General features: G+C 35.6%; 1 protein-coding gene across 1 annotated transcript in view; it reads right to left on the bottom strand.

Moving 5' to 3' along the window:
* Positions 1-20,916, bottom strand: part of LOC136041482 (glutamate receptor 1-like) — a 254,832-nt gene that overhangs the window by 177,138 nt on the left and 56,778 nt on the right. Inside the window, exon 6 of the mRNA XM_065726181.1 lies at positions 20,198-20,318. Coding sequence (XP_065582253.1) covers positions 20,198-20,318 — 121 coding nt within the window. The remainder of the gene's footprint in view (positions 1-20,197; positions 20,319-20,916) is intronic.

The raw sequence follows: 20,916 nt of genomic DNA, 5'->3' as shown, positions 1-20,916 counted from the left end.
ATTTTCAGTTCAGTTTTTAATTCTGATCGTCTTTTCAATTCTGCTGGGAAATCCGGTGCAATCTTCATTGAAATATCCCTCCTCCCACGAAGAGTTCCTTGATGGAAAGATCTTCCCCTGTAGACCCCGACCTTCTACCAGACCCCCTCCCCCCCGAAAATGTCTGTATACTTTCCAATAGCCAATACTATATGTAAACAATGGGCAAAGTTTATAAGTTACAGCTTTTGCCCCGGGGACTCTGGGGGATTAAGTCATCCTCAAAGACATAGGCATTAGATGCTTTGACTATGCTGAACAAAATGGCTATCTTAAAATTTTAATCGGGTGACTTTTGTAAAAAATTAGTATGGGAGGGGGCCTAGTTATACTCCAGTGTTTGGTCACTTAAAAAGGGCGCTAGAACTTTCAATTTCCGTTATAATGAGCCCTCTCGCGGTATTCTAGCACCCGTGGGTCAATATGATCACCCCTGGGAAAAAACAACACAAAAACAACAAATAATCATGCATCCGTGATCTTTCTTCTGGCAAAAAAATACAAAATTCCACCCTTTTGCCGGGCTCTCTGATAGGCTGAATCTGATGATGTGATTTTCCTGAATATTCTATGGCTTTTAAAGAGTGTTACTCCCTTTCTCCGAAAATAAGGCACATTTTTTCAGGTTCGTAAATTTGATGGAAAACACTAAACTTGATGAAAGTTAATATTTGAAATCAGCATAAAAACCCGATTCTTTGATGTATCTATTGGCATCAACATTTCATTTTTTATAGTTTCGGTTACTATTGAGCTAGGTCGCTCCTTAGTTACAATTTGTTACCATGAACTGTTTGACAAATGGTCATTATAGATATTTATCTTCATTATTGAAATATTCAGTTGAATCACTTTATTACACATACTGGGAGAATTCTCAAGTTGGTAACTGTCCGGAGATAATTTTCTATGAGAAATTCTACACTGGGGGTAGGGGTGTATTCCAGAATTCACAAAGGAATTATTTTTACTTGTCTTACTGTCTCTTTGGCTATCCAATTTGTCTCTTTACTGTCTCAGTAACTAGAAATTTGATATTGGATAACTAGAAACTGTGATCCATTCCTTTGTAGGGTTATAAAAGCACAGTTATTTGAAAAAAAATTGAGACATCAAAGATACGGCAGTAATAATTTTGATCCTTAATCCTCCAGTTACTTACCAATTGCACGGGTGTTTAAAGTAAAAAACTAATTATGAAAAAAAGGAATACCTAAACATCCTTTTCAAACAACATGAAAAAAAAATTAGTCACAAGAATTTGATATTAGGTGAAAGAATTTGAATTAGGGCGGGGGAAAATCGTCGTTTAGCATCTATTATTTAAGCATTCATAGAATTTTTGTCTATCGGTATCGTCATTTCTTCGTGACGCAAACTCTTTATTTATTCCAAAATGAACATTCTAGTCAATCTTCCTAATCATTCAGTTAATCATTCATCAGTAAATATTTTTTTTGCATGCATTTAATAGCTTAGTAATTTCTTACAATCTATGCATGAAATTAAGGTACCGTAGAAATTGCACATTTTACGTCAAGTTTCTATGACACCACCAATTTACAATTATTATCGTATGTAATTCAAAAGTAAGGGGTAGGGGATTATAGACGTATAGGGTAACCCACATCAGATCTTCGTTAGGTTAGAAAATTATTTCCAAAACGGTAAGAAATTAGATATTAAAAGGGTTTTTTTTCAACTCAAAGTAAGGAGCACCAACACACTTTAAATGAGAAGAAATTATTCCACAAATTAAAGGGGAAGCCACCTTCTCACCCCATCCCTTCACATAAAAGTTTATAATGCTTAAAAACTTAATCCAATTAAAAAACCTTTGTGTTTTAGCAATCCTTCTTAAGGAATTGGGGCGAAAATAATAACTTTAACATGGAGAACGCGGATTGAGGAGGGGTTAGTCTATTTCGTATGCAGTATGATTTCTGTTTGTTTCAAGTTTTGATGTTGCTCTTTGCTTTCATTAGAAAACTTTTTTATTTTATTTTAATGTTACAACAGATATTGAAGCAGCTTAGCCAAAATAGTGTCATCATGCGTGAAAATAACTAGCTCCGTAGGTCATGTCTTATGTGGGATTAAATAAAAAAAACTAATTTTTTTAGCTGAAAGTAAGGAGCGACATTAAAACTTAAAACGAACAGAAATTACTCCGTATATGAAATGAGTTGTCCCCTCCGCAATCCCTCGCTCTTTACGCTAAAGCTTTTAATTGTTTTAAAAAGTAGAATTGTGGCAAAGAGTCAAACTTTAGCGTAAAGAGCGAGGGATTGCGGAGGGGACAACTCATTTCATATACGGAGTAATTTCTGTTCGTTTTAAGTTTTAATGTCGGTCCTTACTTTCAGCTAAAAAAATTAGTTTTTTTATATTTAATTTCTGAACGTTTTTGAATTTATGCATGTTTGGTTTTGGCTCTCCGCACATATATTATTAAAATGAAATTTGTATATTAATTCTTTTTTTGGCTAAATGGCTTTCTCTTAGTTTTGATCAGACGATTTTGAGAAATAAGGGGTGGAGAAGGAGGCCTAGTTGCCCTCCAATTTTTCGGTTACTTAAAAAGGCAGCTAGAACTTTTAATTTTTAACGAACGTTTTTATTAGTAAAAAATACACATAACTTAAGAATTAACTTACGTAACAAACTTTCATAACCTTATATTTTTATTGTGTATACGAGGGGGTTTGTAACCTCGTTAATACCTCGCTCTTTACACTAAATCGTAAGTTTTGTCCCAATTCTTTAAGAATGATCCCTGAATCAGAAAGGCCGTGAAATAAATAGTTGAAATTACTAAAAATACTTTATCATAAAGAGCAAGGTATTTATCTCCTCCTAAATACCTCGCTCTTTATGCTAAAGTATTTTTAGAACCCCTCATATGCGTAATAATCTCTGTTCGTTTTAAGTTTCAATGCTACTTCTTCCTTTCATTTGAAAAAACGTTTTCATGTTTATTTTTCATTGTTTTCTTATAGTAATGCTAGAGACTCCCTCGCCCTTGTCATTGAATTTTTCTTCCCCCATGACAGATTCCTCCAAGGAAAGATCCTCCAACATAGCCCCCTCTCCTAAGCCCCACCCCCAAACAAAATAAAATCCCCCTGAAAACGTCTGTACACTTCCCAATAACCATTACTATAACTGGTCAAAGTTTGTAACTTGCAGCCCCTCCCCCAGGGATTGTGGGGGAGTAAGTCATCGCCAAAGACATAGTTATTATGGTTTTCGACTATGCTGAACAAAATGGCTATCTCAAAATTTCGATCCGTTGACTTTGGGAAAACATGAGCGTGGGAGGGGGCCTAGATGCCCTCCAATTTTTTTGGTCACTTAAAAAGGGCACTAGAACTTTTCATTTCCGTTAGAATGAGTCCTCCTGCGACATTCTAGGACCACTTGGTCGATACGATGAACCCTGGGGAAAAGAAAAGAAAAGAAAAAACAACAAACAAACACAAATAAACACGCACCCGTGATTTGTCTTCTGGCAAAAAATATAAAATTCCACATTTTTGTAGATAGGAGCTTGAAACTTCTACAGTAGGGTTCTCTGTTACGCTGAATCTGATGGTGTCATTTTCGTTAAGATCCTATGACTTTTAGGGGGTGTCTCCCCTATTTTCCTAAATAAGGCAAATTTTCTCAGGCTCGTAACTTTGATGGGTAAGACTAAACTTGATGAAACTTATATATTTAAAATCAGCATTAAAATGCGATTCTTTTGATGTAGCTATTGATATCAAAATTCACTTTTTTAGAGTTTTGGTTACTATTGAGCCGGGTCGCTCCTTACTACAGTTCGTTACCACGAACTGTTTGATATCGATTGAGCCATATTGGATAATCTCATTAGGTCATATTGTATATTCATTAATTGTGATCTCTCCATAGGTTTTGTTGTTAGAAAGAATAAAAATATATTAAATATACAAGTTACGAGAGAGAACTGCCTCAAAACGAACTGAAATTATGCTCTATATGAGAGGTGTTGTCACTTCCTTGGGTCTCCTTGTTTACACTAAAAATTCGCAAGTGCTTTGATTTCAGAATTTTAGGATGAATGAAATAACACATCCATTCGTAACTAAAGGTTAGGAGCGATACTGAAACTTAACACGAACAGAAATTATTCTATAAACGAAATGTGCTACCCCTTCCTTGTTCCTCTCTCTTTATGCTAAAATTTGAATTTTTGTACCGGTTTTTCAAGAATGACTCCTGAAACACAAGCCTGAAACACAAGGGCCATTGAATTTGAATGTGAAGTTTTATTTTTAACGAACCTTGCTGTTTTAATGTGAAGAGAGGTGGTTGAGGAAGGGGCATCCCCGCATACACGGAATAATTTCTGTTCGTTTTAAGTTTTAATCTTGCTAATTACTTTCATTTAGAAACAAATTATTTATTTTAAATTTAATTTATAACCTTTTTTTTACAAAAATTATCCCCATGGAAAGTCACCCCTGCAAACAATTATCCCAAAGAAATTACCTAATAGCAAATACTATATTTAAACAATGGGCAACTTGTGTACAGCCCTTGCGTAAGGTGGGGCTAATTTTCCCCCTCAGTGTTTTTGTTTACTTAAAAGGGGCACTAAAACTTCTGATTTTCATTCAAATGAAATCAATCCCGATCTTCTATGACCATTGGTTCAGTAAAATCACCCTTTGGGAAATAACCCCGCAGCTGTGGTCCTTCTTATGGCAAAAAATACAGAATTCAGGATTTTTGTAGACAAGAGCTTGAAGCCCCTGCATTAATGTTCTCTGATATTCTGAATCTAATATGGTGATTTTCATTAAGATCACTTGACTTTTTTAGGATGTTTCCCTTTTTCAAAAATCCGACAAATATTCTCAGGCTCGCTTCGTTTTATAAGAACCTTAAACTTAGAATTTAATATATTTCAAATCAGTATAAAAGGCTGATTCTTTTGATGTATTAATTGTTATAAAAATTCCTTCTTTTAGATTATCGGTTACTATTCGGCCAATTTGATCCTTATTTTATAGCTGGCTTTTATCGAGTTGGCTTTTATACTTGAATCGGCTTTTAAAGTTGATATTTAGTAGTTAGGATCACCGTAAAATTTTTGATCTTTTGGCTAAAAAAAGAAATAAAATAGAATTATTATTAGAATATCCTTTTGCAGAGCGAAAACGCCAAAAATAAATCGTTTTCCTTGATATTAGATATAAAACTGAAGTTACAAAGCAAAGAAACGAGCTGGCCTCTGATTGGCTTACGTGGTCATTAGTAATAACGACATTTTTATATTTGATTCCTGATTTTTACGATTATATAGCAAACTGGAGGTAAAATTACACAAAATTAAATTGGGATTTTTGCTGACAGTTTTCTAACGGTTTTTCACCCCCACTAGCATCATTTCAAAAATGTGAGGGGTATACAAAATTATTTTTCAATATTTAGGGGAGTATTACTGTTGTTTTTTCACTTAAGACACCACTAAAGGCATTAATAATGAAAATACCCCAAAACCATGTTATTTAAAATCTGGAGTGGAGGAAAGAATACAGAAGAGGGCAAGCTGTCATCGGCCCCTCATCTCATCCATCTGATCATCCCCAGAATCACCACTCTCGACATTTTATGGTCAAAATCTGCTTTGTCACTTACAACAAATGTCAAATTTGAGGCGAATAAAATCGTCAAGGTCATTCGTGTTTCTTTTTTTATGGCCAAGAATAGCCTAAGGGATGCTAGAAAAATTGCCTAAAGATAATTGTGTTTTCGTATCGGAGAGAAATCACGAAAACTTCCCTAACAGGCAAATAGAGCGACAAGAGGTGGAATGATCTCCTATTCCCAAAAGATTCCATCCAAAATGAAGAGTGTATGAAAAGTAAGCTTTTCTTAAAAAGTTATGCTCCAGGGTGTTTTTCTATTCCTTTTGGTCTGAAACAGAAAAAAGCAAAATCTGAACATTTCTAGCCTTAAAGAAGGATTTGCCAGCAAAGACTTAAGGTAAAAAATTTCACTAAAATCAGGTTTTTTCTTATGAACTTTTTTGTTTTCCAAAATATAAGAAAAAATAATCTTTGCTAGATGTGTCCTTCACTAAGTTTCTACAAACCATTCACAAGAAATTACCACTTTATGCAGGAATCAACTCTTCAATTTATTTTTATTTTTAATTTTTTTACAGATACTGTTTCTAATTGGCAAGTCACAAATTAATAAAAGTCACGTATATATCAAAAACCAGTAGACCCACCAGATTTGCTTACTAATCAAAATTTCAATAAATTAGAAGAATAAAGTCAAAACCAACAAATAAGCTTTCTTGAAGATTAGTTTCATTATTTATTCCTAAGGATTTAAAGGTTTTACAGACCCTTATTCCGAAAATTTAAAGCAAGTAAGTTTAAATAATAATAACAAGTATTTATCATCCAAACGATGGAAAAAATTAGCGTTAAAACATAAATAATGAAGAAGTAGCCTCAAAAGCAAAAGGAGGGAAGTTACTTGCCAAAGTGTCATACCATTTGTGTTAAAGTTTCAACATTCTGTAGATAATAATGATGCTCTCATAAAGTATAAACTAAACATGTGCGTAAAGAATAGGGGCGTTGATGGACGGCAGTCTCTCTAATTTACGCAACATTTGGATTACAGAGCAACACTAAGGATTTCGGCTCCTTATAGTTTGCAGAAATCTATAGTTAGGTTACAAATACTGTTGATAATTTGAAAATTTATTTGGTATGGGATTCAGAGTAAGAGGTAATTTCTTAATTATGTCCAATGGGACTTACGACTGGATCATAATGCTAGGGGAGGAAAAGGAAGGAGCCCCTAAATTAATGTCATTATAATATATCCAACACCGTTAAGTTAAAAGGGTGCTTGTTGGTTATTTGAAAAACATCCAAAAAGTGAAGTAATGTTAATCCTAAAAAAATGTTCCACAAGATGATGATAAAATTATAATTTAGAAACAGAATTATGGAAACCTATCCTAAGCCAACCTAACCTAACCCCAACCCTAATGTGTATATGTATAGCTCAGATTATACAAGTCCAATACATTATGTCGAAGTCCAATACATTGTATCACCCATCACTTGTTTTTGTAGCTATGAAATCGGTTTTCTGAGTTATAACTCAGAAAACCGTAAACCGTAAATTAGAGGCGTAATTCTTGAATGTGTTTCCTATAACTGAAGAGTACCGTTAAAAGTTACAAATCGAAAGATAGTAGCTGAGGAAAATTTGCAGGGTTTTAGGAAGAAGATGGAAACACTTCGGAAAAGAAAGGTGATCTTGTGGAAAATAGAACATTACATTCAACATATCGAACAACTATATACTGAAGATTTCAAAATCCTTTTACAAAATATGAAGTTATATGATTTTCCCAAGAAGTTTGGTAACAAAATGAACGATTGCTAAATATATCTACCCATGTTAAAGCTTCATTAAACTAAGTTGATTCACTTGATATGTAATTAACATAAATAACGACGAAGACCACACTGCCTTTCCATCACAAACACCAAAAACAAGAAGAACAATAGGGAATTTTTTAAGACAGTGGGAAACAAATTAGAATGAATATTTCGGCCCTATGCCCAAGGGCCGTCCTCAGCAATACAAACAAGAAAAAAAACAACTTAGGAGAGGATAAAATCTATAAGACTAAAATGAACAAGTTTTCAAAACAGTCCCAGCATCCTTACCTCGGTGAAGTTCAACCAGGACTGAAAAATAAATTGTTATAAAACGAAGCAATTCATTGAAATGAAAGAAAATGATTTGAAACCAGGTTTTCAATGCCAGCCTAGCTTTTTTCACTGCTGATCTTATAGGTCTATTTGTTACAGGTTCTGTGTTAATATCCATTGGTTTTTTAAAATATTTTGTAATGTCATTTTTAATTAAATTTGTGTATAAAGCATTCAGTGAATATTCTCCTAAATCTCTATTTAAGGAAACATTATTATTAATCTTAAGTCTGATTTCAATTGCTTCTCAAACTACTTGCTTTATGCCTAGATAATTTCTAATAATGGCGGATTCTTCTAAAAGTATTTTGTGGCTAGGATTTTCGAAAACAAGAAGAACAATAGGGAATTTTTTAAGGAATATTTCGGCCCTATGTCCAAGGGTCGTCTTCAGCAATACAAATAAGAAAAAACAACTTACGAGAGGATAAAATCTATAAAACTAAAATGAAAAATTTTTCAAAACAGTCCCAGCATCCTTACCTCAGCGAAGTTCAACCAGGACTGAAAAATAAATTGTTATGAAACGAAGCAATTCAATGAAATGAAATGAAAGAAAATGATTTAAAAACAGGTTTTTAATGCCAGCCTAGCTTTTTTCTTTGCTGATCTTATAGGTCTATTTGTGACAGGTTCTGTGTTAATATCTATTGGTTTTTTAAATATTTTGTAAGGTCATTTTTAATTAAATTTCTGTATAAAGCATTCAGTGAATATTCTCCTAAATCCCTATTTAAAAAAATATTATTATTAATCTTAAGTCTGATTTCAATTCCAACCCAGACGAATTTAGGGCTTGTCTTATTGATACACTTTACAATATAAAAAAGGCTAATCCTCCCGCCAATATAAAACCAGATAATTTGCGTGACCTAAGAATTCTATCCAATCTTCACAAAGATCCGTCCATTATTATAACTAAAGCAGATAAAAGCAATTCTTTGGTTGTCATGGATACGAAGGATGACGACACAAAAATTTATGCACATCTAAATGACAAAACTACATATAAAACTATAACCCACGACCATACTGATCAGTTTGCAAATAAAATTATAAATAAATTGAAAGATCTAAAACAAAATGGTAAAATTTGTCCACAATTATATAATAAATTTTTCCCCCGATGCAGTTTTTGTCCAAAATTTTATGGTCTACCAAAATTACATAAGCAAGGCATTCCTTTAAGACCAATTGTAGCTTGTACGAAAGCCCCCACCTCCAACATTGGTAAATATTTATTTAAAGCCTTCAAACCTTTGCTTTTTTCTCAAAATTCTTATATATGAAATTCGGTCGATTTGGTTGAAAAATTCAAAAACGTAAATATTTCAGAAAATACAATTATCAGTGGCTTTGACATTGTGTCTATGTATACAAATATTAATGTAACAGAATCCGAGAAATTATTAGAAAATAAAATAAATGAAAATTATGATTTAATAGAAGTTTCAGCAACAGGATTAGATTACGGCTTTTTAATGACCTTGGTTAAACTTTGTAACACGTATTCAATGTATTTCCAATTCCATAATTCTTTCTACCAACAAATAAATGGCTTACCCATGGGTGCGCCTCTTTCCGGGTTACTGGCGAATATTTATGTAGAGCATATTGAAAATTGGGCATTAAATTCATATTTTTTGAATCATATCTTTTGGGAACGTTACATGGATGACCGTAATTTCACTTTGGAACTATGGGGAAAATGAACTTAGGGTTTTTTTTAGATCACCTTAACACATATGATAGGAATTTATAGTGTACCTTAGAAATTGAAAGTGCAAATAAAATCTCATTCCTAGATGTTCTAATTATTCGTAACTTAGATGAACTCAATTTTATTATTTACAGAAAACCAACACAAAACAATAGATATTTACATTTTGAATCAAACCACCCCCCACAAGTTAAAAGAGATGTCGTAATATCTCTCGTAGATCGTGCCCTGACTATTAGTTCTGATTCCTACATCACAGCTGAACTAGATTTTACCAGGGACATACTTTTTGGAAATGGGTATCCTCTTTTATTTATTAATAATACAATTAACCCTAGAGTGGAAAGGCACTCCCATAAAATCAACGATAATTTACCATGTGAAAATCCCGATAAGCCTCAAAACGTAAATTACCTCCTATATATCCCATAAATCACTAGAAATCTTAAAAAAGTATGCACACAAAATAATCTGTATGTTGTATTTACCAATAATTTGAAAATCATAAATCTCCTAAATTCTGGTAAAGATAAGACTCCAGTTACTCGCCAAAGAGGTGTCTATCAAATACCATGCGACTGTGGTCAATTCTATGTAGGGAGAACCCACCAGAATTTCGAGAAACGCCTACAACAACATAAGGATGCATAAGAAGCAATTGAAAACAGTCTTAAGATTAATATCGTATATCGCACCAGTCACTTTAATATGTTTGTCCTGTATACAAGGAAAAGACCTTCGTTTAAGGTCTTCTATCAACAGAATCGAATGCCTGCCCATAATCTAAAAAACTTAGGACCAAGGTGTTCGATAGCTCAGGCACTTCTCAATTATTAACCTAAGAGTGAAAATTTACTCGACCCATCGTCTACCCTTTCTAAAACCACACTGTTTTTTTCTTATCACTTTGTCTACGCCATTTCTCAGTCTAAAAAGTATCATATTACAATGTAATTTGCTACCTCCAGAGACCAGGCTAATGCCTCGATAATTATTATACTCACTCTTATCACCTATATTATACAGTTTTTTTTAATTAGGGTTTTCCTACAATCGCTAGGTGCGATAGGTTCTTTCAGAAACTGTCGCTTATTCTTCCTCACAAAACAAATCTTCCTTCACATCTAAGGTATGCCAAACTTTTCCATTTTCCTTCATGACCTCTCCTGCAATTTTATCTGGGCTTAGCATATTCTCAAATTGTTCTGCTCACTTCTTTCCATATCACTAATTGCACCCCTTTCTTATCTTTAATTTGGACAATTCCGGATTGACTGCTCTCTCTCAATTTATTAGCATGCCAGTACAAAATTTTACTATTAGGCCAGCTAGCTGCATCTACTAGATCCTCAGTAATTTTGTCCATGGCCTGCACCTCATACCTTTTTAGCCTTTATATTTCAAGGCTTGTTTCACTTTCCTTACTTTTCTTTTTTGTTTTCATATGATCTATCAATGACATAATTCTTGTGCAAGCCCCTTCTCCTCTCTATTAAAGATAAACCTTACACTAACATTCCTAACTGCATTACTAATTCTCTTCCCTAAGACACCATCAGCAACCTCGCAAATTGTTATCTTCATACATGTTGTCAAAAGGGCGTAACTCTAAAAGAGTTGTTTAAGGGAATAACTAAGTATATTAAAGGAAATGAAGAAATGATAAGCCAGACTATCAATTTACAAAAAAGGCAATATTTGCACCATACTACTACTACTACTTCTACCACTACAATTACTGCTGCTACGATTACTACTACTACTACTACTACTATCCCCAAAACAACTGCTTCTGTAGCGAGTAGTACCAAGGATGATAATATCGAAATGAACATGTGAGGAAACTTTAAGGGGAAAGGTGAACTAAATCAAAACATATTATGTGCATTCAGATCGCTGATACGGGTGTATCAGCAATATTTCTGGAACGGCTTACCGTATAAAGAGAAAACTTCTAGGGCATCATAAGTGGAATGTTTGACTAACTAAAATGCAGCATATACCTGCTACTATTGCTATTAATACTGCTGCTTCTACTGCTCCTACTACTACCACTACTACTAAGATACTAGTATAATTAGGCTCGATCTATGAAAGTGATTAAATAAAAAAAAACAAGTTTTTATAACTGAAAGTAAGGAGCGACATTAAAACTTAAAACGAACAGAAATTACTTCGTATACGAAAGGGGCTGGTCCCTCCTCAACGCCCCGCTCTTTACGCTAAAGTTTGACGCTTTCTCTTGACTCTACTTTTTAAAACAGTAAAAAACTTTAGCGTAAAGAGCGGGGCGTTGAAAAGGGACCAGCCCCTTTCATATATGAAGTAATTTCTGTTCGTTTTAAGTTTTAATGTCGCTCCTTACTTTCAGTTAAAAAACTTGTTTTTTTATTTAATTTCTGAACGTTTTTGAATTAATGCATGTTTTGATTTTTGGCTCTCCGCAGATGAATAATTAAAGCAAAATTTGTATATTTATTTTTTTGGCTAAATGGCTTTCTCATAGTTTTGATCGAATGATTTTGGGGAAAAGGGAGCAGTGGAGGAGGCCTAGTCGCCCTCCAATTTTTCGGTTACTTAAAAAGGCAACTAGAACTTTTAATTTATCAAAACGTGGAATCGAATGGGGAGGAAAAACTTTCCTGGACTTAGATCATACTGGTCATTTAAGTATCCCAGATGAAAGTGTGAGCAAATAAATGAACTTTTAGAGGTTTTGTGAGTTCAGAGTGCTAGAATAGGTTTGAAAATTAATGTTAAGAAGACTAAGTCGCTAAGGCTAGGAATAAGTGAAGATATAAAGGTTACGCTTGGTAGTAAAAAAAATTCAGTAAGTAAGTATGACGGCAATAGACCCTCAATGTCCAAACCACTGGTGCTGATCTCCGTTTCCTGGCCCTTCCGCCAGGAACTGCTATTGGGGGGGATGGGGGCCAGTAATCCTGTGCTTTGGCAAACCTCTCCTGCTTACCTTTCCCAGATTTCTCCACGTACTCATTTAGAGCTAGGTCGACTATAGCTGAGTTTACAGAGTCACACCACTAACTCCCGTCCCATACGACGGGGATCGAACCCGTGACCCTTGGAAAAAGAATTCTCAAGTCAGCGCGCCATTCACTTAGCCAGGACGCTTACGCTGGGTAGGAAAAAGATTGATATGGTGACAGCCGCAATTACCTTGGTAGTATTATTTGAAAAAAAAGTTAGGAGCAGTGAAGATGTTAAAGTAGAATAGGCAAGGCTCAAGGTGTTTTTTCACAGTTAAAAAAATTGTTTTGGTATTATACGAAGAGAAGTCTGCATACCAGGATTAGAATATTGGAAGTAACTGTGAAGACATCGGTCAAATACAGTTCTGAAGCATAGGCACCCTGAAAACGGGATGAAAATGCGGTAAATTTTTCCAAAGAAATTACTTACAGATTGTCTTGGGTACCCGGCTGACTGACCGTATTTCAAACAGTAGACTGTACGAAAAATATGGTTCTATCCCGTTTTCTAGGGTTATAATGAGATAAAGTTTGTGATGACTTGGGCACGTTCCGCGGATGAAAGACTGATGAGGGATTTTTGGCCAACCGCTAAGAGCTAAACAAAAACAAGTCATCCGTAGCTGGTGTGGGAGGATATCATTAAGAAATATTTAAGGGAAAAGAAACTTCCAGGGAGCGTGTAAAGAGGGAGGCTTTGAATAGATTGGGAGAAAGGAGGAGCGTCCGTAGCTTTGTTGGTCTCAGGTTGGCTTCGTGCTGCAGTGAGTTGTTAGTAGTAGTAGTAGTATGCAGATAAAGTCTAATTATTTAGTTTTATACTCCCCTCAACATCCTATGAAAGGCTCATCTGAATGCCCTTCGGTTTTTTTGGAACGCAAAGGTCAAGCATACCTATCTTTCTCAATAACATATACTATGTGTAAACAATGAACGAGTTGCCTAACTTATAGCCCTTGCCCTTGGTGGCTATGGGCGATTAGACATCCCCAAAGGCATAATTGCTTAGCCTTTCAATAATGTTGAACAAAATAGCTGTCTCAAAACTTTGATTGGATGTATTTTAAAAAATGATATTTTTTGGGGAAGGGGGGCTGGTTGCCTTTCAATGAATTTTGACTGTTTAAAACGGCACTATAACTTCTTATTTTTCAATCAAGTAAGCCCCATCCGATGTTTGTATAACCATCCATTCAGCAAAAACTCACATGCCCCCAAGGCATAACTTACAACCCTTGCCCCTGATCTCTGGGGTGTTTTGTTAACCCTGAAGGCATTGTCATATGTCTTTTGGACTATTTTAACCAAAACGACTATCGCACAATTTCAATAAGATGTGTTTGGTTCAATAAGAAGGCCTTACTATGTGACCTCTAGACTGTTCTAAATAGAATAGCTATCTAAAAATTTATATTGGAAGCACTTAGAGAATAGAGTACATGGGGAGGGGGCTTGTTAACCTCTGATCACTTTCAACTCTTAAAAAGGGCACTAGAACTTACAATTTCTAATAAAATGAGCACACTTGGAAGTTAATTTGACCGTTCCTTCTATACGAAGTGCCTTAGTCAAAAAATTCATAGAAACAATAATATACTGGGTCCACATCGCTCTTTACTTTGGAAGCACTATTGCGCTGCCTATGATTCTTCAAGAACAACTGCTTAAACACAAAGGCTGTTGGTTTGGAATAAGAAATATTTATAAGTGCTGAAAAACTTTTGCGTAAAGAACTGGGGTTTAAGGATTGATTAGCCCCCCCCCACGTCATATACAAAATAATATATGTCGGCTTTAAGTTTAAATCTCTCTCTTTGTTTCATTTGAATAAAACTTATTTTTAATTTAATCATCAAGATAACTTTTTGGTCTTTTAGATTTAAGACGAGTTGCCACCATAGCTCTTTACTGCAAACGTTTACGGATATGCCGTCGCGGCTAGGCCACTGTAAGAACTTAGTTGTACTTGTGGAAGGGACCAGATGTTTCCAACTTACCCGGTATCAAGGATCTTCGAGACCTGTTCGAATCACGTTGTGCGGACTTCTGCCAGCTGCTTTGCAAGTGAAAGCCAAGTTTTCAATCTGTGACAAAACCTTCAGAGCTCTCCAATAGGTTCAAGATTTGATTTAACCAAGTTCCACCAGCTTTTCCACTTTTCTCCTTGGTTTCTCTTTCATGAGCTATGTGGCTCAGATAAAAGGATTCGGCGAGGCAAGTACTCTGTGGGCCTCCGTAAGACATGGCCCAACTATTTCAGTCAACACTTCCTGATCGTGATGGCAACCCATCTCTTGATACCACAGATTTGTCGTATATCAACTTTTGATATATGATCATTCAGATTTAACCTGAGAATGCTACGCAGACAGGTATGCTAAAACACCTTCAATGTATTTTCATATAGTCGCTTTTCTGACCAAGTTTTGTATCCATAAAGAAGGATTGTTCAAACTAAAGCCAGGTAGACTCCCGCCTTAGCTCTTCAACTAATTTCGCACTGGTTCCACGACGGTTTTCTAAGTGAAGAAATGACCGGCTGTGCTTTTTGCAATCGCTGCTATAAACTTTGTCTCTCCTGTACTTACTTTCAAAGCAATACGATCTGCCTAAGTAACTACCTCATCGAAAAGAGGTCGAGCTTTCTCTGGCTCCAAGAGGATTTGGACACCCTCGGCATATTCAAGGTATTCAAGTGAAAAGTTATGTCCAATCTAAACTCACTGGATGAGAAGATAGGGCATTTTCAAGCCCCCAATCAGAACAATAGTTAAACGGAGTCGGAGACAGGACTCAGCCTTGTTTTGCTCCGAACTCAACCGGATATTTTTCATTCTCTTCATCGTAAACTCGAACATGGCTCAGAGAACCTTTGTAGTATGCTTTAAAAACTTCGACAAATTAAGGGGCATTCCATCATTTTCAAGAATATTCCAAAGTTTTGAGGAGTAATTGAAGAAGACTAGAAATATCAGGATCATGGGCAAATTACCTTTCAAACTGCTTGATAATGAGGTAGAGTGCAAAAATAATGTCAATGCAGCCTCTACCAGGACCAAAACCAGCTTGATTTTTGCGAGTTCTTTTCTCCCTCACTCCTTGAAACGGTTAAGGAGAATAATCCTAAATTTTTTTACTGCAATGTTAATTGGACTTTTTCTCGGTAATTTTGCACTCAGTTTTATCAGCTTTCCTGTAAAAATGGAGATAAACTGGTGTCCTCTAATCCTTTGAGTAAGTGTTGGTCCTCCATACTTCTTCAAGAATACCATGGACCTACCCTCACCATCATGCCCTTGGGCTTGGTTGTTCTTCTTGGCCTTAATCGCTTTGAGTATCTCCGCTCTTGTTTTTCCAGCCAGCTCGATATTATAAGGTTCTTTTTTAAGACGAGGGGGGAAACAACCAGGAATTGATGACGGGATTGGTTGAGTAGCGTTTGGAAGTGAATCCTTAAGTCAGAAGTCGAATCCTTAAGAACCTGGCAGAATTTTTGGGTGTCATTAGTGCTTGCTGCTATTTCTATAGACAAAGCAGTCTCTTCCCACATTTTACGGTGGTCTAGACGAGCAGAGCACTTGACCTGTCTGCACATCTCTTTCGTGATATGTTTAGGGGCCGCTAATTTTTTTTCCTACGTTCTTCGACTATTAACAGGGTTCTGGTGGTAATCCAATGCTGTCGTTTTACTTTCTTCGGCCTAGGATCTCTTCAGTGGTCTCTCATCACTGTTTAAAAGGTCTTCCATATTTGCTCAGGGTCCTGGTTTTCCTCTTCATTCAAGTTCAGGGTATCAAAAAGATTTGTTAGCTCCATATTTAGAGTTTGCTGAACTTTTTTATCTTGCAGCTTATCAATGTCGACTCGGGTTTTCCGTTTATTCCTTCTCCAAGATGACTTGCGATTTAGAGTTTTTGCAAGCGCAAGCTTGTGATTGGATCCTGATTTTGAGCCTCTGTGTGCACTATTATAAGAGCGGGAGTCTATTGCTGAATTTCTCCAAGGCTGCAGGACGAGAATAAAGTCAATTTGGGCCCTAGTAACACCTTGGTTGCAATGCATGGTCAGTATGTGGCTTGGCTTGTTCTGAAATATGGTGTTGGTTATAAGAAGATGATTCATTAAAACGTAGCCCGCCAGCCTCTGCCTGTTTTCACATCCCTGCTCCTGTCCGAACTTTCCAAGGACTTGTTTGGGGATATCAGATAGACCAACTCTCGCGTCGAAGTCCCTTGCAATAATCAGGTAGTCTGATGCAGCAACTGAAAAGACAGTTGTTGAAATTCCTTATAGAATTCATCCTTAGCAGTAACTACGGCATCACGAGTAGGGATGTATGTGGAGAGAATGGACACGATTGCAGGGCTTCTTTTAAACTTAAGCCAAACCAGTCGGGGAGAAACAGGATCCCACTCAAGAAGTGCGTTTCTGTTTGTTTGGTTCATGATAAAACCAACGCCATGGAGTCCTAAACTATCGTTTATTCCAGAGTCTAAAAAGTGGAACTGTTGTACCGTTTCGAATGCTATAATTACTGTAGAGCCAGAACCGAAGATTTTGGTCTCAGAAAGGTTTAATATATCAATACTGTAATTCTCCATGTCAAGGACAAGGAGAGCTTGCGTGGCTTCTTGTTTAATAGATCTGTCGTTCCGACAACCAATAGTTATTCTTGATTTTGCTTGTTTTATGACTCTGAAAGTGGAAGGCTTAATCAGTGTTTTACACAGTTTTAAACCGATAGGGTATCCCAAAGTTTCCGTTCAATACCATTTTTACCCTAGTTTGGCGTATATGGCTGTTTCATGGTACAAAAAGACTAGCCGGCCCCATTCTCCGGCCCAGTTTTTCTAAGAAATATCTAGTTCGGAAACTAGTGGACTTTAAGACAAGGCAATCGAATGTATCTTATAAGCTAGCACGGAAACTTGAATTAAAAATTCTTGTCCCTTGATTTTCTTCATGAAAAGCTTCTTTTACAAAAACTTAGCATAAGATATCATCAAACGACATAAAACAAAAAACAGGAAACCCCCTCTAGGAATTGCTTTTACGAAAAATCTTTTAGCATAGTTTTTTTTTTTTAATCTTTTAATAGTTTTATTCATCTTTTATTTATCTTTGTTTCATAAGCCGTCTATTGACTAAGAGAACTAGCAGGCAACTGCATCGTCATATAGAACTGCTTAAGGTTTTATTTAAAAGCTATTCTTATATGTATACTAGCTGTTGGGGTGGCGCGAAGCGCCACCCCAACACCTAGTTTGTGGGGCGCTTCGTGACCCCCCAAGCCCCCCCCCCCCCCGCGCGTGTAAGTCGTTACGCGCCATTGTAGTTGTGTCCCTGTGTCCCACCTGTGAATAGACATAGATATATCTATATATGTTTTTAACTACGTAAAACATGCGAATACATAACATTCTTTGCTGTCCCATTGTCTGTGCTTGTCAGGTTTACTGACTCTTGAACAAGCAACATATAATTGTCCAGGGGAAAAACAATCCGTATTCAGATATATACCTCATTATTCTAATGATGTGTCCCTGTGTCCCGGTCGTCATTTATATTCCCTGTGTCCCGGTCGTCATTTGTGTCCCGGTGTCCCATTTTGTAATATCTCTTTGAGTGTCCCGGTCGTCATTTATATTCCCTGTGCCCCGGTCGTCATTTGTGTCCCAGTATGTAATTTCATCAGTTAACAAACATGACGTCAGTCGACAAACAACTTCATGACGCATACAGCTCAATCCTTATAATGACGTCAGTCGACAAACATGACGTTAGTCGACACACAAACATGACGTCACTCGACACACACACACACAGAGACAACTTATTTTTATATACATAGATTCGAGCTTTTTATAAATAAATCTTGGTAATACTGACATAAAGCTCTATATAGAAGGAAAATTTGTATTTTCAGTGCCAAACTTGGCGTGGAAAGGTTAGGAAGCTTGATAGGGTACCGCATTAATCTCAATGTTCAAAAACCTTAAACCTGTGTTTTGTAAATCCTCCCTCTTATTTGCTCTCTATTTCATTTTCCTAGTAAGATTCATAAATCATAGGCTGACTAGGAGAAGTAGCAGGCTACTGCTACATAGAAGAGAGAAATTATAATGGTCTGTTTCTGAGTTCTTGATCATTTAATCTACATAGACGTTGTAAACCACTTTCCATAACTCAGTCATTAAGTAAAAAACGGCACCAAAAAGGAGATTTGTTGTGCAATCACTGGAGTGGGAATGCTGGGTAGCATGAAACGGGTACCATACAAATACACAGGGTCTAAAACTAATTGCCAGAGGTTTATAATGTTTTTTATGCTATACCTCTCAAACCTTTTAGCAATTTAGTAAAAAGCAAACCACGGCCCATAATAATCAAAAGTTTAAAACACATTTTGAAAAAAAATATCTAGTAAGAAAATTGACCTTCGAAATCAATTCAGAAATGATAAATATTAATTCGATTTATCTTAATAGTAAAAGTTTATTAAGAATAGAAACGTTTTAAAGAATTCAAAAAGGATTTTGAAACCCCCTCGAAAAGGCTTTTACCTCGAGCGCTGACGCTTGTCTCCCCTTCTTCATGCATGGCTCAGCGCACTCGTAGACTCAATTAGGGCAAAAATTTGGACTGAGTCAGTCGTGCAAATATTTGATTCAGAATCAGAAAACAGATTTAGTCCAAGCAACTGGTTTGGACTAATTCTTGTGAATGTCATAAGCTGATGTTGGAGTTTGCATCTGACAAAATCACATCAAACACGTATCTCGATTGCAGAGATTAATTACCAATATTTGCAAAAGGCTATTTTTGATTATATAAGAAATACAAATTCGGGGAGCACCACTATTCATTAGTTTTTTTTCCTTAAGTTTTTCTCTTTTTAAGTTGCTATTATATCTAGTTCGCACTTGTACCATTTTAATTTCGTAAAGCACGGCTAAATGGCAAATAATTTTTTCTTTTGAAGTTTGATTTCAATTCACCGTCTTGTTGCAAAGAGAAAAAGAAATTACTTTGTATAAATCCACATCAAGAAAGTATGATTCAATTTACTGGTCTACATATGTGGCCTATTTTTGTAAGCCAATCACATTGCTCAAAATTTCTCAAGAAACAAACAAATGTACTTTTTTTAGACGTACCATAGGATGTTTTAGGTAAACAAAGAGAACGAAAAGTTAAATTCCTACTGATTGTTACATTTGTAGAAAATTCTAATCCTGGGAAAGAATAAAAATATTTTGGAGTCACAAATTTTTTTTACAAGTAAACTAAATGTTTCTCAATCCATATACACATAAATTTATGAACATTCGGTAGCAGTATACTCAAGTAGTTGTGGCCTCGATCACTCATTCCACAGACCTTGTCAGGTATTCAGGCATTAAGACTATTGGTTTAAGGATTCTGGTGGACTCGTCAACAGTTATTAAGTAGAAAAACTCTTAAGAAAATAAACAAAGGACTATATGTCTTTCAGATTATTAGATGAAGAATTGTCCACGCGATTCTATTTTTAAAACTGATGTTTTATTAATAGTTTCTAATCTTTTGTATTCATTACCATTTGGCTCTTCAAGGTGACGACGTTTTCTCACGGAAACATAACAAATAATAGCAAAGGAAATCCCTAATCAATAATTAACAAAACTTACCAATCCAGTCAAAAGATAATGAAAATTTCGCCTTCCAAGATGGACATCCTTCACGTGTCCTATGATGACCTTTTGAGCCATGTCAGCACTGCAGTCCAGAATGATATATTTGCAGGAGTGCCTTTAAAAGGAGAGGACACTTATATAGAAAAATCAACACCCTAATACCCCAGTAGAATCTTTTTGATTAGCCCTACTTATTCACCAACTAGCAGCAAAGCCTGTTGAACAACAGACATAAAAAAATAAATAAAAAAAGGAGAAAGCGTAGTTTATGCCCTTATGTAAGGATCAGGGGAAAACTGTTTTGCCTATTCCCCATAAAAATTTTCTTGAAGGTTCCTTCTGGATAATCCAGCCGTGAGATGAACTGGGTAAGCTCAAGTCTATGAATCGAATTGGATATGTGATGCTCTACCTACCGAGCAAGTTGGGCTTACTAATTTCTTTTGCATTTACGCCCTATTTTTATATAAAAATAAACTGGTTTCTAGTTTAATATACACACTTACACACACACTTTTAATATACACGCTTAGTCTAATATACACACTTACAAATTATACAGGTAGATGGTCATTTACTAGTTTAACTGTTTTACCTTCTTTACTATTCCATTTCTGCTGAATTTTAATTAGATTTAATATTTTATTATATCTGGTGTCATAGAAAATTACAAAACAAAATTCTAAACAAAATTTTAATAGAAATTAATGGAG

Source organism: Artemia franciscana, chromosome 2, assembly GCF_032884065.1.
Source record: "Artemia franciscana chromosome 2, ASM3288406v1, whole genome shotgun sequence".
NCBI lineage: Eukaryota > Metazoa > Arthropoda > Branchiopoda > Anostraca > Artemiidae > Artemia > Artemia franciscana.
This window is presented reverse-complemented; position numbering and strand designations above follow the sequence as displayed.